The sequence below is a fragment of the Pteropus vampyrus genome, unplaced genomic scaffold (assembly GCF_000151845.1).
Source record: "Pteropus vampyrus isolate Shadow unplaced genomic scaffold, Pvam_2.0 Scaffold146, whole genome shotgun sequence".
NCBI lineage: Eukaryota > Metazoa > Chordata > Mammalia > Chiroptera > Pteropodidae > Pteropus > Pteropus vampyrus.
The window spans coordinates 5275962-5294002 of NW_011888927.1; the positions used below are offsets into that span (position 1 = coordinate 5275962).

At 35.3% G+C, this 18041-nt stretch overlaps 1 protein-coding gene across 1 annotated transcript in view; it reads left to right on the forward strand.

Moving 5' to 3' along the window:
- Positions 1–18041, forward strand: part of HECW2 (HECT, C2 and WW domain containing E3 ubiquitin protein ligase 2) — a 204836-nt gene that overhangs the window by 131004 nt on the left and 55791 nt on the right. Inside the window, exons 14-16 of the mRNA XM_011369257.2 lie at positions 3739–3873; positions 7133–7235; positions 8761–8857. Of these exons, the coding sequence (XP_011367559.1) occupies positions 3739–3873; positions 7133–7235; positions 8761–8857 (335 nt within the window). The remainder of the gene's footprint in view (positions 1–3738; positions 3874–7132; positions 7236–8760; positions 8858–18041) is intronic.

An 18041-nucleotide genomic window follows, 5' to 3' on the forward strand; every position in this document is an offset into this window, starting at 1 on the left:
CTTGCCTCAAAAGGCCACACCAGAAACCAAGGCCAGCTGCCTCCAGTGTGAGTCTAGGTGCTGCTCAGCAAGGAGCACCTGACTTGCTGAGGATACACCTGGATGTGGCTTAGGTGGGGCCGCGAGTTGGGGAAGGCGGGGTTTTAGGGAATCCTCTGGGCAGAGAAACATCTGTTATCCAGTCTGATGACCTCACAGCAATGGCGGCGCTGTGTCTGTGCACTGGGAGCAGGGAGGACTCAACAGGTAACAATGGATACCGCCGGCACTTCTGTACAGTGTGAGTCTCTCCTAGACCCTCACTCTGACAACATCTTCCTGTAAGTCCCCAGTACCCACCGCGTGCAGCCTAATCGGCACTGGTGTTCAGAGCGAGCAGGTCCATCACCACAAATACCCGATTGCGGACGCAGCCCCTTTAAGAGGCATCTGCTGCTGCCGCAGCCTGCATCTCACTAAGCTGCTGGAGACCGGGTCGCCCCGCGTCCTCGCCCCATCCTACCCTCTACCATTGCAGGGTGCTTTCTTGGGTTTCTCCCTAGTTGTATGGCTTGTTTATCAAGATCCCAGGTGATTTTTCCTTGCTGTTGCTCCCTGTTTCCGTCACAACCTTGATTTGGTCGCCAGAGGGATGAACAGAGCCTCTTTCATCTATGCCATTTTGGTTGCCCTAGAAGGATTTTTTTTTTTTTGTAAAAATCTCCTTGTGTAAGGGGATTGTCCAGAAGAACCATGTGACATTCTGTTTATATCTCATTGGTCAGAACTTAGTCTGCGTCACACATACCTACAAGGAGCTTGGGAAGTGTAATTTCACTGGAGCCTGTGCATGGACTGTAGCAAGAAGCATGTGATCCTTAGAAAAATGTCTTAGAAGTTAAAACTGTTATTAGTAATAACAATAGTAACTCACATTTAAGGGGTCACAGGTACTATGTTTTAAAATGTATATAAACCATTTTACTTAACCTTTCTTTGTTGTAGGTGTTATTATCCCCATTTAACAGAAAAGAAATTGTAGTTTAAAAGAGTTAAGTAGTTTGCCCAAGGTTATGCCTCTAGTAAGAGGTGGAGCTAGAGCTCAGAACTAGACTTGTCTTTTTCTAGATCCCAAACATTTAATCACTATTTTGCCTCCCACTTCTTGAATTTTAGTATGTTAGTTTATTCATATCTCCAATAGGATGTTTTAAAACTTTCTTTCCTATTTGCGACATTATAGGCTTTAGCTCTTTACCCTTTCCACCCAACACACACACACACACACACACACACACACACACACACACACACCCTCATTTATATTTTTTTCAAATCTTTAAGTATTTCTATGCTTACATAAAAGAACATGACTTTTAATACTTAATTAGCTAATTGTGAGTTGTCTTTCTGTATTTTGGTCAGGAGTCTGCATATTAGAGTTTTGGCAATTTATTTACAGAGCACCCTTTCTCTCCCAGATGCAGCCCTAAAAGCTACTGGGGGTAACAGGATGAGTAAGAAAGAGTCCCTACCCTCAAAGCATTTAAATGTAATTCTTTAGAGGATGGATTTTAGACAAGTCTCTTAACATCAAATTATACTATGATACTACATGTAAATCACAATTGACCTAGATGTGCACACCCATTTGTCCTTATAATTACAAATGCATCATGGTTACCTCTGAATGGCCACCCATCCCTTCAAAGCATTCTCAAGAAATTAGGTAAACAGACAATTTTATTTTATAACTCTTTGTATTTTTCCCTTAAACAACATGGCTTATATTATTGTTTTAGTAATATAACTTAATCTTAACTTACATAAAGTAGATATGGGGTCGATTATAACCTATTATTTTGAAATGTCCATTTGTAAAAATGATTGAATTCCTATTTTATGACATTTTGAATAGTGGCAGAAATAATGTACAAGTGTAATAGAAACCCAAATCAAATGGGGACCAGACATGACATTTGAACCAGAGCCTACCAATACAAGCCTGTGTAAGGTTTATCATTGGTGTATTTTTTTTTTTAACAAAATCAGAGAAGAAAGATGTTCCACCTGACAATTAGGGTAAAAAGAGCATTACCTGGGGGTGTGAGGCTAGTGACACCATCTCCTACAAGACTTCTATTTAATCTAGTCTTCATTACCTCGAAATGGGATATTGTGAGAAGAGACTGGCAAGGATTCTAATTCTCTTCATTTCTCTGCTTTGTTTTCTAGTGCATCTACTGCTTAAAGATATTTCTTTACAAAGAAGTCATTTTTTTTTCCTATTTGGGAGCTACCTACAAATTGTTTCGCCCTGTTTTTTGATTATGTATATACAGAAATATTTTATTTCATAATGGGAAGGGGATATTTTTTATAAGCATAAATGCATTACCTGCCCCTGGGGTTTGCCTAGATGTAGTCATTATTAGTCTTTAAGGTACTTTGTTAATTGTGCTCCATCAGTTTGAGAAGTCAGTTCCTTTTCATTTAGGCTATTTAGCATGTTATCATGTGCCCTGACACTTGATTTATAGGTAATGAGTCTCCTGGACCTGCTAATAGTCTCTTATCTTTGATGGCCTAATTAACTTTATCTGATCATGGAAAATGTATGTTTTCTAATTGCCATTGAGGTCATGGGCTTCCTTATTACCTTGAGTGAATTTTACTTTGAAAATTTATACCTTTTGGTTCCTAAAGATAATGATAAATAGCACTCGTGTAGAGCTTTAGAATTAAACACGATTTTTTAAAAAAGGCTCCTCTATGTTGTATGCAATTCTTACTGCAGCACTGAGCAAGTGATTTATGCTCATTCATGATTTCATGTCACCAGCGATTCTGCAGTAAATATAAACATGGTTTCCTCCCTCTTCTCACATTATGGGGGAGAAACGTTTATTATAAATGAGGTGACATGTTTATAGAAGAAATCTTATGCAAGAGCAGAGAACTTAAGTGGCTTGCCCAGAGTCATTGTATCTCACAGGATTTCTGGGGATGTGTGTGATCAATGATTAAACTGGAAAGGCAAATAGGAAGGAGATTTTAAAGTCTTGGAAAACTGACCAGAGAGCAGCGTTTTTTCCTAAAGATAACGGATAGCCAGTACAGGTTTGGACTGGAGTGGTGATATAATCAAAGCATTTAGAAAGAATATTCTGATAGTGAAGTGACAGTTAAATGAATCATGTTGTTGATGTAGAACTGAGACTATTAATACTAACTAATAAGATAATAATATATATAAAAGCCCTGAAATAATGGGATAGTAGTCAGGACAAATAGAGGAGACACTACAATGGGAAAATGGGGAGGACTCTGTGGCTGACTGCATAGGAGAAAGAAAAGAGAAGTCAACGATGTTTGTAGGTTCCGGTGATAAGAACTTTGTAATAACTATGGGTAGTAGTAAGAGCTTAAAGAGCATCAGTTAAGAGAAGTCCAAATGTCCATTCATATGACTTCTTTCTAAGGTCATATCTTTGATGACTATCTCGTAGAGTATTTTCTAAAACCAGGAATAATGTTCCTTCGTGCTCTCTTCATTCGTGATCCAATTTAAGCATGGCTTTCTCACTTTGGTCTGTCCTGAAGGAGTAAAGAAAAATTCCCCCCAAAGATTTAAAATTAGGAGAAAATGGAGCTAAGATCGTTACTCAAAAGCTGGTCTTTTCCTGAATGCGTGAAATGGTAGGCCTGCTAAGACAAGTGTGTTGTGCGTACTGACTGTTTGAGTGGATTGTTTCCTAGGCATTTTTTGTTGACCACAACTCCCGAACCACCACTTTCATTGATCCCCGGCTCCCACTGCAAAGCAGTCGACCCACCAGCGCGCTGGTCCATCGGCAGCACCTGACGAGGCAGCGCAGCCACAGTGCGGGCGAGGTGAGTCACCAGCCTTAGCAACCGACCTATGGCTGAGAGAAGCTACAGGGATGTGGCGCTGTGTGGACTTGTGCTGGCTTTTCATTATTGTTTTATCTTGTTTTCCTTGCTTGACTTAGAGATTGTCATTTGGAGGCTGAAAGTGTTGGAATATTGACAGGGCTTCTTTTAGAAACATACAGAACCTTAATGACGGAATTTTAAAAAGCAGGATATATGAGGAAAGGTTGAAGAAATTAGAGAGGTTTTCTTAAATTCTGAAGATGGTGAGAGAGAATACATAATATAATAAAAAGTTCAAGAGAGGATACACACCCTTTAGCATACTTAAGTGCAGCTTCAGAGGAAGAAATGAATGTAACTTTTGGTGGGCTACAGTTTGGTAAAATGTGAGGAAATTTCCTTAGTAAGGGTTGTGGATTAGATTAAAACCTAGGGCCAAGATATGGAATTGTGGTGTTCTCACTAACATTCTTTAAAATTAGAAGATATCTGGGAGTTGACTTATGTACTCTAAATGCCCAGAGAAAATGGGGAAATTGAGAAATATAAAAAGCTCTGCTTTTTGTCTACTTTGCTAGTTTGCAGTGACCAGTGGTAACCACATGAGGGCTTTCTAATAGCCTTACCTCCCCCTTCCTCCAAAACACCCCAACAACTAAAGAAAAGAAAAAAGAAATAATCTCTTCCTGCTTCCCTTTTTCATTAGCACCTTAAATAATAGGAACGTTTTAGGTCAAATTTTTTCCTCCTTAATACCGATTTATGCTTTGAACATATATCATCACTTAATATACATTGTTTCTAAAAATTCCTTTAAACATATTTAAGATTCTTTTCCTGCATGCCTTTTCCACATCTGTGTCCATATCATATTTTCAGTATTATGTTTTAGGTCAAATATTATTGTACCTTCTGTTATAAGAAAAGATTATGAATACAATAAATAACTGGATTTGATTCATCAAAATTCCAGTCTTAGAATTTCCTCTCATGATTTACATACTTGCTCTAATGCATCCTGTGTGTTTGCTGGTTATAAGTGCAGACATAGAAGAGTTTATATGAGAAGCTCATATAAAAATAATATACAAATTTATTGCAGGATGAAATATCTACAAAAATATTTATGTTTTATGAATAGCTAATAAATCTTTACCTTGCTGTCATATAAACTATTAGTGGTGAACTAATGATGCTAACAGCATTCCTCTTAAAAGCAGAACAGACCTCTCACCTTTAGACCTTGTGCATGATATGTAGCATGGTTAGAGCCCTGCCTGGCTTTGTTACGTGGCCAGTGCACTTTAGCCGTTTGCCCTAGCTTGCCTTCACAGTATAAAGCTGACTGTTCAGTCTGGTCAGGACTACATGCACAAGATTAAGAACAACACTTACATTTTCTTTCAACCCCTCTGCCTCAGAATTTGAATTATTTTCGTGGTGTAATAGTAGTCTATTGTGGAGCGGGATCCTAAGGTACACATTAAAATTTGAATGAAGATTTCCCTTTGTTTTGATGGAAACTGAGCAGTGGACCAGAGATACCCCATAAAGACTCAGCATTCGGCCCCAGTGTTGTTAAACTTTTGAGAGGAATGTGCTTCCTGGCCCAGAACATCGGAGGCATGAACATCCTACAGCTATATGCACATTTGTTACTGTCTGATGGTGTGGTTCGAAGAAGTGGAGTGTCAAGGAGAAGACCTTTGGCTGTTCTGGGAAATGATGACACATAGCAACATTCCAACAGGAGGGGAAATATATGTAGGTATATTGAAATAATAAGTTCTGTGAGTGACAAACAAGGTGTAGTTAATGACTGAATCTCTGAAAGAGTGGCTGACTTCATTCCTTAAAGCCAATAACTCAGGAGAAGCAGAGTGAGACACTCTTAGTTACATAAACAAGTCTTTCCAGACACTCTCTTATTATTTAGTAAATATTCCAGGTAGTAGAAACTTTGGTATCTCTTCTATCCAAAAATTAATACTTACCAAACATCTACAGTGTAGAAATGTGCATTCCTGTGTTCTTATTAAGAAGAGAATATATGAAACTAACCATAATGCAAATGAATACAAATAGGAGTAAAAAATGCTTTATAAACTGATAGTAATGGCATCTGCCTTATAAATGTACATCAAGTGCCATGGCAGCTCAGAGAAGGTCACACTTAATGCCAGCTTGAAGGTAAGGAAAGGCTTCATCCAGGAGTGGCTATTTGAACTACGCTTTGAATGAGTGAGTGCATTCTTGAAGGATAAGCAAGCAGTGTAGGGTGGGGATGATATTTCCAGTTTTAGGGCCTTTAGGAAAACCCTCACCAAACACCTAACTGATGCAATATGATAAAATGTTTGTGAAGGTTTGAACGGGTGGGAGTAGAAGCTCTATTTTAAAATACCAATTTATAAATCCAGTAAGTTATTTTATTTTGCCTTTTGTTCTCTTATTTTCTTATACTACTGTTCTAATGTCGTCTTAAAAGACTTCTGTAATATGTGGGGAAATGCTAAAACAGAAGCTAAAGCAATGTTAGAGTTTTCTGGTAAATACTAATAGGCATTTTTGTTTATCTACTTGTATATATGAGTTTCTAAATCTATAATAAGTATAATAAATAATTCAGGTCAGGGCAACCCTATTTAGCTCCTCCACACCTGCTATGATTAGCTCCCTGGTGTGGGAGGTTCAAACCAGAAAGAGCTGTTGTGCTGGGTGCTCTAATAGGCACATAAAATTGCCTCTAAGAAGATAATACACCAACTCAAAAACCCACACGAAGAGGGCTGCTCTTCAGCCTCTCTGCTGGGGCAGAGAATGACCTTACCTGCCGTGGCCAAAAGAAGGCATATCCTGGCACTGCTGGATATATTTTGGACTGCCTAGGTCTTCTCTCTGAATGCATTGTTGCAGATTTGTGTTCTGTCAAGGCAGAAGTTTTTCCTGATAAACATGTCTGCTGTTTAACATCTAAAACCTCAATAATTGTAAACATATGGAACTGCTCCTCTACCACTGAGTAAATAGTCACTGCCCCAGCCCCTCTCGGGGACCTGGATGCCCCAAACCTTCCACTCAATTCAGCAACCAAAGCAGAGCTTTCGAGAATAATCCTCAGCTGGCATCAGTTCTGTTCAGTTGGTACTTACCAATGCTCGTCGTCAAGTATTTTGAACAACTTGGCTCTGGTTGCTGACATAAAGTACTCTAAGTCTTGGGGCAGGCAGACTATAAATGATGCTCATGTTTGCAGGTAGGAGAAGATTCTCGACATGCAGGACCACCAGTTCTTCCCAGGCCATCGAGTACATTCAATACAGTCAGTAGGCCACAATACCAGGACATGGTTCCAGTGGGTATGTCATCCCTTTCCAGAAATCTTTATCTTTGCTTTTCATGTCAGTATGTACCATGCATTCTGTGCTGTGCTTCCCTGTTGTCAGCCTGCTACTTTTGCCTTGTACTGAGAAACTGTTCTATTATCCCTAAGAAATTGATTTGAATCTCAAAGCACTTATGTCTTACAATCCTATAGGAGGAGATTTTTTTTATACTACTCTATCTTTTCTGAGTAGAGCTGTTATAGTGGATTGTTGACGATAAAGAAAAATGTCTTTAAGGCAACTATACTATGTGGTAATTTCAAATTAGGCATTTGGATAAGCATATTCTTGATATATATTAATGGTTGGACAAAATTTCAGTGGGATGTGAGCCTGTAGGCACTTCACGAAATACAAAAGCAATGATAGCACATCCTTAAGGATTTTTGTGGCAAATTTCAGAGCATAATTGTAAAATAAAAATAAATGGCTGTGGGCAAATAAGCCTGAAGAACAGCTTAATTATTATTAAAATGATAAGGTCAAAGTAGGTCAGTTGTCAAACTCTGAATCCCTAAGGCAGGTGGAGCGGACAGGCTGGCCAGGGAACATAGGAACTCCTTGCTCCATCTTAAATTTGAACAGCTCTCCATTTGTCTGTTTGTACGTTAACTTTTTTAAGAAAAACTTTACCATGAAATGTAATGTAATGCCCATGGCTTAAAGGAGTTTGACAGCCACTAGATAAGAAAATTCTTGGGTCAAAGTAAGCAGATTTTGCTTTATTATGTCATTACTAAGAGGATAGTAAATACTGAACACAGAATTTTAAAGTACTATAAAATTGTTGCTCAAAACGTTACCTAGTATCTGATCGTGGATAGAATGTGAAAAAATCATTGACAAATTTTAATTATAAAGGCAGTTTTATTATTGATATATGCTGAAATATGTAGTTAGGGACACTTTGAATTTAACAGTGAGATTCCATGTCAGCAAATAGTATTTTTAAAAGGTTTATTCATATTTAACTAAAATGTGTATAGGTAGGCAGCATGGTGCAACTAAATTTGAACTAGCAAATGCCCAAAGAATTATACTTGTTTGACCATTTATTACTTTAGGTAAGCCATATTTCTTGATCATATTTATGAACACAAGATTCATGACAGAACTAGGATTTCTATGTGGCTGATATTTAATCAGAAGATAGTTTTTCATTTCTAACAGTTACTTATAAAGTTGATTTTGGTACGCATTAGCTTAAAACAATTAGTATCTAGAATCTTGTTTGTGATCTCATTTGCAATTTGATGACATACGGCTCATCAAATGAGTTTAATGAGTGCTTAAGTAAGTCACACCTAATAAATCTATGTCCAATTCTCATATGATGGGGTAGACACAAACTGGAACTTAAGCTTATGTAGCGGCTCCAAACTTTGACTCTGAGTACAAGGAATATTTACCAGAAAAATTAATTTTTTAAAGTTTGGATTTATATGCACAAAACTAATACCAGATTTTTAAAATATTGTTATATTTTCTGATTTTTCAGCTTACAATGACAAGATTGTTGCGTTTCTGCGCCAACCCAATATCTTCGAAATTCTACAGGAACGCCAACCTGATCTTACCAGGAATCACTCACTCAGGTAACCATAATATCGGCATTTGGTTCATGTCGTGTAAGCCCAACTCTTAAATCTTCAGTACAATGATAATCTTCTTGGAAATTCACTCTTTCTTTCTGGCATTCTGAACAAAGTCATCTTGTAACAGATACTTTATGTCATCGACACCAGGTCACTGTAGTCCTGGCTTTTCTCTATTAAGTACAAAGATTGAATAAAATTAATTATAGAACCTAGAACCCTCTTTAAAGGTTATGAAAAAGAAACTAAAATTCACAGCCAAGAATGTCCCCTAGATGTGCAGATTATAATGAAAATAATAAGACACTAACCTTTTTGAGTATAGCTTGAGTAAACAAAAGTAACATAGAGTTTATTGAATTGAGACTTATTAAATCCTAGACTTGGTAGTCACATTTTTCCATAATAAAAACATAGTGGAACCCAAGGAGGGGATCTGATACTCCCCATAGTCCAGTGTTCCTCTGCATGAACCCTCTCTTTTAAACAACTTTGCAATACATCGTGCTTCAAGCCCCGTTTTACTTTCCAGAATACATGCTGTTCCTTTTCCCTGGCAAGTTTTTCTTTTCTGTGTTGGGAAAGAAAGATCTTTCCTTTAAAACTTGACACAAGCTGCCCCTACATGAAGATGTTCAGCTCTGCTGTGAACTCTTGTTCTCATGATCAAGGTTGGTATTGCTCAACCTCAGTGTTACAGCGAGATGGAAAAATGATGAGTTAATGCTGAAAATCTGATAAAACTCAAAGCCCATTTGATTTTCATGCCACCTTTACTGGTAGAAATATGTTGCCCAATCATGCCATCCTGACTCACAGCAGTGATTCACAAATACTACTCGACTTAGTTGTGCCAAATGTTTTCATCAGAATCACCTGGGGAGTTTTATAAAGTACAAAATACCAGGTCTTATCTCCCACAACTTCTCTGTTGCCTCTGAATTTATAACCCCTGTCCTCCCACAGACCGCCCAGAAATTTAAATCAGGTCTGGGACAGAGCTCAAACATTTAAATTTTAAAAAACATATAATTTCAGTGGCACAGCCAGGTGTAATAAGCTCTGGTCTAGACACTAATTTGATAATTAATCGTGTAACAAATTGAGTTGTCCTTCTTACTATTTTGGTTATGTGACTTTTCTGCTTTAATTAGACTTTTCAGGTCTTTATGCTTCATTTCCAATTAGATTATAAGCTCATTACAAATAAAGATGTTACTCAACTCATAATTATTTCTCCTCCTTACTACTCAAATATCTAGAATAGCACTTTTCATATAGTGAATGTATGTATGTACGTGTGTGTGTATGTATACGTAATAAATTACCGAATATCCTTTTTGTGATGTTCTCAGTCTCTCACAGCTTTTTTTAATGAGGTATAATTGACATACAACATTATATTAGTTTTAGGTATACAACATAATGATTCCATATTTATATATCCTGAAAAATGATCACCACAGTAAGTCCAGTTAACATCCACGACCATACACAGTTACAGAACTTTTTTGTATGATGAGAACTTTTAAGATCAGCTCTCAGCAAATTTCAACACAGTATTATAACCATAGTCGCCATGTTGTACATTACATCCCCATGACTTATTTATTTTATAACTGGACGTTTGCACCTTTTAACCCCCTCCCTGCACCTGTTTCACCCACCCTCCAACCCTGTCAGTCTCTCATATCTTTAAAGCTACCATTACCTTCTAAAGTTTCTAAAGGCTAAAGCTACATATAATTTCAAGTATGACACTATAAAAGTTGCTTATACAGAAATCCTAGTTTCACATTAGTTAACATCTAACTCAAGTTTCAGTGCTTTACCAACTTGGTAAGAATTCTATTCTAAATCACAAAAAAATTATAAAAATGATACAAGTTATCATTTTGTATATTTGTATGTTACGGCATCCACTCAGTAATTTGTGATCCCCAGCAAAATCTTGTGTAAGAACTTCCAGTTAATAAAACTGCAAACATGAGCTCCTCAGTTGTCTAATGAGAGATATTAGAGACTCTGGGCCACAAAACAAAACAAACAAACAAAATCCCTCCTCTTGCGCTAATCATAAAATAAGAACTCTATTTTCTCTCTTTTCTACCAACTCCAGCCCCAATACACACACACACACACACATGCATATACACGCACTTCTAATCAATATCTGTTCTTCTGAAAGACCCCCACCCCCCACAAAAAAGAACAAGAAAGTGGAAACTCAAAGTTTTTCACTTTTGCTCTGCTCTGCACATTATTATTTACACGAATGTAACATATCTTCAAATCTGCACTTTCAGAGAAATCAGGTGATTTAATCTACCTGAACAGGCCACCCAACATTATCATTATTCTTTAACAACTTGACAGAACCTTAACAGATCCTAACAGAGGGAAAAGCTGCAGACTCCATTTGGTAGCTTCCAGTTTTGGTTTTGTTTTTCTTTCTTTTCTGTTTTTTAGAGTCTTAAAAGTCTTTAATCTCCTAAAGATTGCTGAAGATTTTTATTTTTTAGTGATTCCAGTGTCCTCAATTAAGCACAGTCTTTCTTCTAAGGAAGATCTCACATGGTAATCAGTTGCTAAGAAATTATTTGATAGGTTTTGAAATAAATTTCCATCTTATTCCAAAACTTATTTATAAGTTTTATTTATACTTTCTAAAACTGATTACAGAATTTGACCATAAAAATCATAGGCAGTCATGACAAGTAGGGGGAAGTAGGAACTTAAATCGGTGAGATAATGCCATTCTTCTTACACAGAATGTGTATACAGTGCACTTTTAGTTTCTGAAAAGCTTTTGGTAGTTAAGCATTTTACTTATCATAACAACATAATGGGGAAGTTTGTATTATCTAAGAGAACATTCTGTTTCAAATAGTTAAAAACCACATTATAAGAAGCATTCCCACAAACACAGGGGTAGGGAACCAGCTGGGGTTCTTTAATCTCGTGTTTCAGTGATATTTTTGACATGAGATTTATGCATGGAATAGAACTACTGAGTGTGTCAAAGGTAACTGTGACCCTTATATTCATATCCCGAGCAACGCTTCTCAGTAGCACAGTAGCTCTGTGTGCATTCTTCCTCTTCCACAGCACGGCCATTTTAAAGAAATATCCCTTCTTATTTTCTTCACAACGTGATGAGAAAAAGTGTTAGGCCTTGGGAAAGTCAAATAGGTATACCTCTTTACTTTGAATTTTTCCTGTTATGCTTGTGATTCCTCCTAAACCAGAGGATAACAAGCAGTTTATCTAGTTTGTATCCATATGTAGCTCCTCTTCCTGAGACTCCAGTAATGTATCTTTCCCTGCAGAATGGTTGTGGTTTCCATGCAATGGGATATGGCTTTGCTTCCAGCTCTCATATTTAAATCACTGCTCCCTCTAACCTTATCTATTATGCAAATGTGAATGCTAAGAAGTCGTCTTCTTTTTTTTTTTTTTAACCTTAGAGGAGGTTATTTCCTCAGAAAAATCAGTACCCTAAAGTCAGTACCACCTCCATCAAATGGGTAGTGTCTCCACTGGATTCCTATATCTTACTATTGGTTCTCATTGAAAGACAGTAATCAAACTAAGAAGCTTTTTGTATGCTGTGACATTAACATAAAAGCTAGAATCAAATGTTCTAATATTTTATCTGAAAACAAATATATTAATTAAAAAAACAACCTTTTAACAATATTTTATAGGTGAATGTAATGAATACAAATTCAATAAAATTTTTGCTATCAGTATTTGTATAGCATGGTTTTATGAATAAGAATCTAAGTGTTATAAAAGTGAATTAAGAATTGAGAATTTCGCCTCTTGTGTGATTATTAGGTCCAGCCCTTAAAGCTATTCCCTATACTAGTCCTGCTTTTCCCAGGCATTAATGGTAATTATTTTGAGCTCCAGGCAGATTGCCTCCTTGAGTGCTTCCTAAATAAGTTTTCTTGCTATGAGGATGTAATCTGTGATACTTTTTTTATTCTGGTAAATTGATCCATTCCATTTTTTTGTCAATAGTAAATTAGTAACTTGGAAGTCAAGAAATTCTGAGCTGCAAAAAAAAATAGATACATATCTCAGGATTCACCAGAAAAGAAGCAAACACAGACCATGACCTTCTATTTCTCTCCATTATCTTGTTTTAAAAGCCCTGGAATTATGTTATTGCTCAATTATACTCTTATTTTTTTTTCATTTTAAAAATAGCACATGCCATTGTAAAATTCTCAAACAATACAGCATTTTATGAAATAAAAAATTAAAGTTTCCAAAAGCTGGCTTTTATAAAACAAACCCTGGTGTTCAAAATTTCTAATCTATTTCTTGTCCATTTTTTAGCAAGTGAATTTTTCTACATTTAATATTGCACTGGAAATATTAATCTCAGCTAACACCTGGGCTACTTGGCCAAATAGCATAAATTTACTTCTGCTGATCCTTATGCATTTTCTTGTTACAACCTGCCTGGCCCTCTCTCATAGTGTTCTCCTAATTTGTTCACTGCTCATTCATATGTCTGAAATCAACATGACAAATTTTTTATCTTTGTTGTACTACATTTAGATACAGGAAATATGGATTGGAACTATTATTTTCCTATGGACCATTCAGATAGGTATAATTAAAAGCACCTGATAAAATAATTTATCGACACCACGTAGTAATAGTCATTGGATGGTTCTGGTCTGTCTCTCACTGGGAGACCAGCATTAATAATGGCTCTTAGGAAGTGGTAGAATATACATCTTAAGAGTTCAGGTTTAGGGTCAGACAGTTTGAATTCTGACTCTGTAATTTACTTTCCAGATGCCTTTGAATGAAGCATTTAACCCCTCCAAAGTTATTGTAGTTTCCTTATCTGTAAGATGGGCATAAGAATTTCTAACTTGTGGGGTCTTTTTGAAGATTAAATGAAATAATTTATTTAAAGCACTTAGTACTATGTAAGCAGCATATAACAAATTTAAATTAATATTATATTAGTCTGTTCTACCTTATTGTGTCACAAAGACTCAGTTTAAAGTAATTTGCCTATAAATTACTCTGATTCTCAAAACCACTATTCCTAAGATTGATCATGTAATAAGTGGAACGATGTGAGCCTGTGGGTATAGTTAGAACACTGAAAGAGTCTCCTGAGTTCCGTGATTAACTTCTGTGTAAGAAGGCTTTCCAGTGCTGTGCTCATGCTGTTTCCTACAGAAAGCTTTGCTCTAAAATCTTTTACTTGTATACAATGCTCCAAGTCTACAGGGAGACCTGAGCCTCTGGCTCAAGGTTCAGCAGAAAAGACTGAGAATCAAAACACCATGGCCCAGTGTCATTGAGATAAAATTTCAGAAGACATCCAAAGGTGTATTAAAACATCTTCACAGACAACTAATCTTGTAAATCTCATGAGAAGTTTGGGATTTTGCTACATAGGACTGTAAGGAACATAGATTCTTACACCATGTCATCTATTAGTCTATGGCTTCTGTAAAAGGAATGATTGCTACTCATGCTTTTTTTAAATAGGCCTGTTAATTTATGTTTGTTTATAGGTTTTAGACATACTTATCATATGTATCTTGTTTTCATATTTCTCATGCATGGAATCTTATACTAACTGGATAGTCAATCCACTTAAGATTAAAAAGGCCCAGAAGAAAAATTCTTATAGCTAAAATTAGTTTAAATTCTTTTAAAGTATCATACTCAGGTGTTTATTAAGTCATTGTCCCATAAAATAGTTCCCTGATATAACTGTGAAAGATTTCCTACCTTATAAACATGTTCGTTCATCCACTGAACATTTCGCCAGAGTTGTATTTTCTTGCTAACAAATAGTTCATTAAGGATTTGCAAACCATTTTCTAGCATGAAGAATAGTCATATTTTAGGTATATCTGTTCAGTATTAATTTTTGCTATATTCTGTTGTATTTATCAAGAAAAGAGTTCTGCAAGATGTCATCTTTCTTGTCTATTTCTTGTCCATTTTTTAGCAAGTGAATTTTTCTACATTTAATATTGCACTGGAAATATTAATCTCAGCTAACACCTGGGCTACTTGGTCAAATAGCATAAATTTACTTCTGCTGAAGTATAGTAGTTCATCAGAAATGGACTCTATGTAGACCAAAGAAAAATGTCAGTACTGAATCAAGCCTCAATGCTTTTCTGAAATTCAAAAGGATAATAAGCCATTCTAAAATCATAAAAACAGTGCATGTTGCATTATCATTTATGATAGCACAAAATAGTTTTAATGAAATCTGCTTTTTACATGTTTTTAGATCTATTGCTAAATTGTCAGTGAATCAGAAGCCTTTCTTACAAAACAATCAAAATATGCATCTCCCTACATTAATAATGCTTATTTTTTTCTTTTTTGTCTCTCTCAATGTATTTAAATAGTCATGGAAACTGTCTTCAGAAAAATTAACTAAGCTAAAATTAAAATCTCCTTGTTTCATATACATTGTCCTACATACAAATGGATACTATTATACATCCCATTGAATAAATGATTACTTTCAGTTCTTTGGGGACATATTTTTCAGAAAACATTCTCGCATACCCATCAGGGTGCCATTGTACTAAGAATCAGGTACCCTATGTGTCTGACTTTTATAGTTTATAATAGAAATGGCATAATAGTACAATCTGTGCTTAAAGTGTTTAAAAACATCTTGTATTTTCTACTATATTTATTCTTATAGACATATATTCCAAATCAAGTCCAAGGTATATGAAGTCAAGGTATATATCTTACTTATCTTTTTAATTTTCATAGGACATCACATATTATATTGCATAGAGTGAGTGTTTGACAAATATGTGGTAAATCAATCAATTTCATAGGCACATAAGTCCCATATTTGGGATTTGATGATAACACTTAAAACAATTTATTCTGAAAGTCAAGTTGCTACTTTTCAATTATGCAAAATCACATATTTAAACATACAGAATCTATCTTTTTAATACAACTTATACATCTTTGTATATTCTAATATGTCATTTTAGATCTAGGAAATGACAGCATAACGATTTATTTTGAAAACTTGGCTAAATTTCTCTAGCACATAGCATTTTTTTGAGTTTTGATATGAATTTTTGAATAATGTTCTCAACTTTTAAAATGCATTGGGATTATGATGGTGATTGTTTTTTATTTTGAAGCTACTATAGATACAATTAAAATATTTATAGTTTTCTATTTTTTTCTTTTATAACTATAACATTTTTTCACATATCCAACCCTTCCATTTCTTACAATAAAACTTTCTGGTTTATTTATTTAGGAACTCATTGTTTCTTGTCTAGATTTTCCCAAAGTATTTTGTGTTTTTGCTTCTGTTGTGGGTGGACTTTATTTTTAAGTCTTCTAAATAAGACTACCAAAATGTAGGAAAATATTGGTTTTTATAGTACTATTTTCTAGAAATTAGTACTTTAAGTTTTTTTTTCTTGCCTTTACATTTTATATCACTGTTTAAAAACACTGTCATGTCCATATCTCTCCCTTTATATGCAGTTTAACTGGCTTATCCATTCTAATTGCTTCACATCAACCAATTTTTTTGTTTGTTTTAATATATAGTTATTTTAAAATAAAACTACAGGCAGGTATAACATAGTTTCAATTCCTGAATATATTTTCAGTTAAAACACCTATTATCAAGTGCATAATAGAATATTATAATTCATAAGAAAATAAAATCTAGTTATACCTTCCAGTATATTCTAGATATTAATTCCTAGTATATCCTAGATATTAATTCCTCAGAATAACGGTGGACTGAGGGTTCAAGCTGTTAGAATGCCTTAGGTAAGATGTCTATAACCAAGTTCTTTTGTATATAATAACAAAACTCCCTTTTTAGAGTCCATATTGGTTTTGCTTCATATAGAATTTTGCTATATTGAGAATAATGTTTTTCATTATCTATTGAATTATGAGAAATGTAAAGCCTTCATATGTGTTATCTCTTTGGTATTCATAGCATTATTTCAGTTTTATAGAGAGACCAGTATCTTGTCTACTGCATATCATAGAAATATTCAATAAATATTTGTGGAATTAACCAAGGTAAACAGCATGAATAAAACAACTTACCAACAACAAAAACAGGGAAGTTGGTCATAAGGCATTTAATTTGGCTCTATTTTCAATAAATTATACTGTCTATTGAAAAAGGAATAAGTAATTATGAAGCCTATCTAATAATATATTCAATAGCTGAAAATTATTGAATTCTACCATGTAAAAGGTTTCATGCTAAGTATTTTATTTGTATTCATTTATTTAATCCTTTCTACAATCCTTTGAGGCACGTACTGTAACTATACTTATTTGGAAATGAGGAAACCAGCAAAGAGAGTTAAGTAACTCTTTAAATTCTAATCAAAGAACTTATTTATATCTATTTACAACAAATTTTTCCCTGAAACTTATAGCTCATTAATGTCAATTCTGTGTGTCCATAAAAATCATATGACCATAATGGACCTATATTTCCAAATCTAACCTATATAATGGGAAGTAGAAAGAAAAGTTGATCTTTTTACTGCTTGACTCTTTCCTTCAAGTCAGACCATACCCTTTGATTGAAATAAAAAGTGTGAATGACCAATGCTAACTTTTCTTTCTCCATTTTATACAATTAGAGAATTCATGAGGATTTCTCTAAAATTGCCCTCAGGCAGCTTTTACTGCACTGTGTCTGCAGGAACCATGTGTGCGCACAATCTGCAATCCAGAGAGTTTTGTGGTTTAGAGGCATTGCTGCTTCTGATTGTTTTTGATCATGTGCCCTTCTTTAACTTCACTAAAATGTTGGTTGGTTTCGATGAGAGTATTTTCTGTGGGAATTCCGGTCTCGAGACTATGTTCATTGTCCTCAAATGATCTTCTGCTAGAGTTTATCTTCTGGGGTGCTTTGTGGCCTGGAGGAAGTGGTTACAAAAGTCTAAATATTATGGGCATCTGAGGGACAACCATAGCCAGCAGCTTTTCCCTGAGGTTGTCACTATACGGTTAAAGCATCTTGTTATAACAGTTGTGAGTTTTCTTTTGAAGATTACCACTTTATCTGTCTTTGAACTTCCCTCAATGGGTCCTGTTTTAGTTAATAATCTGATGTCAGCTTTCTGATTCTCTTTTTCTCTGCGACAACAAGAAGTGATAG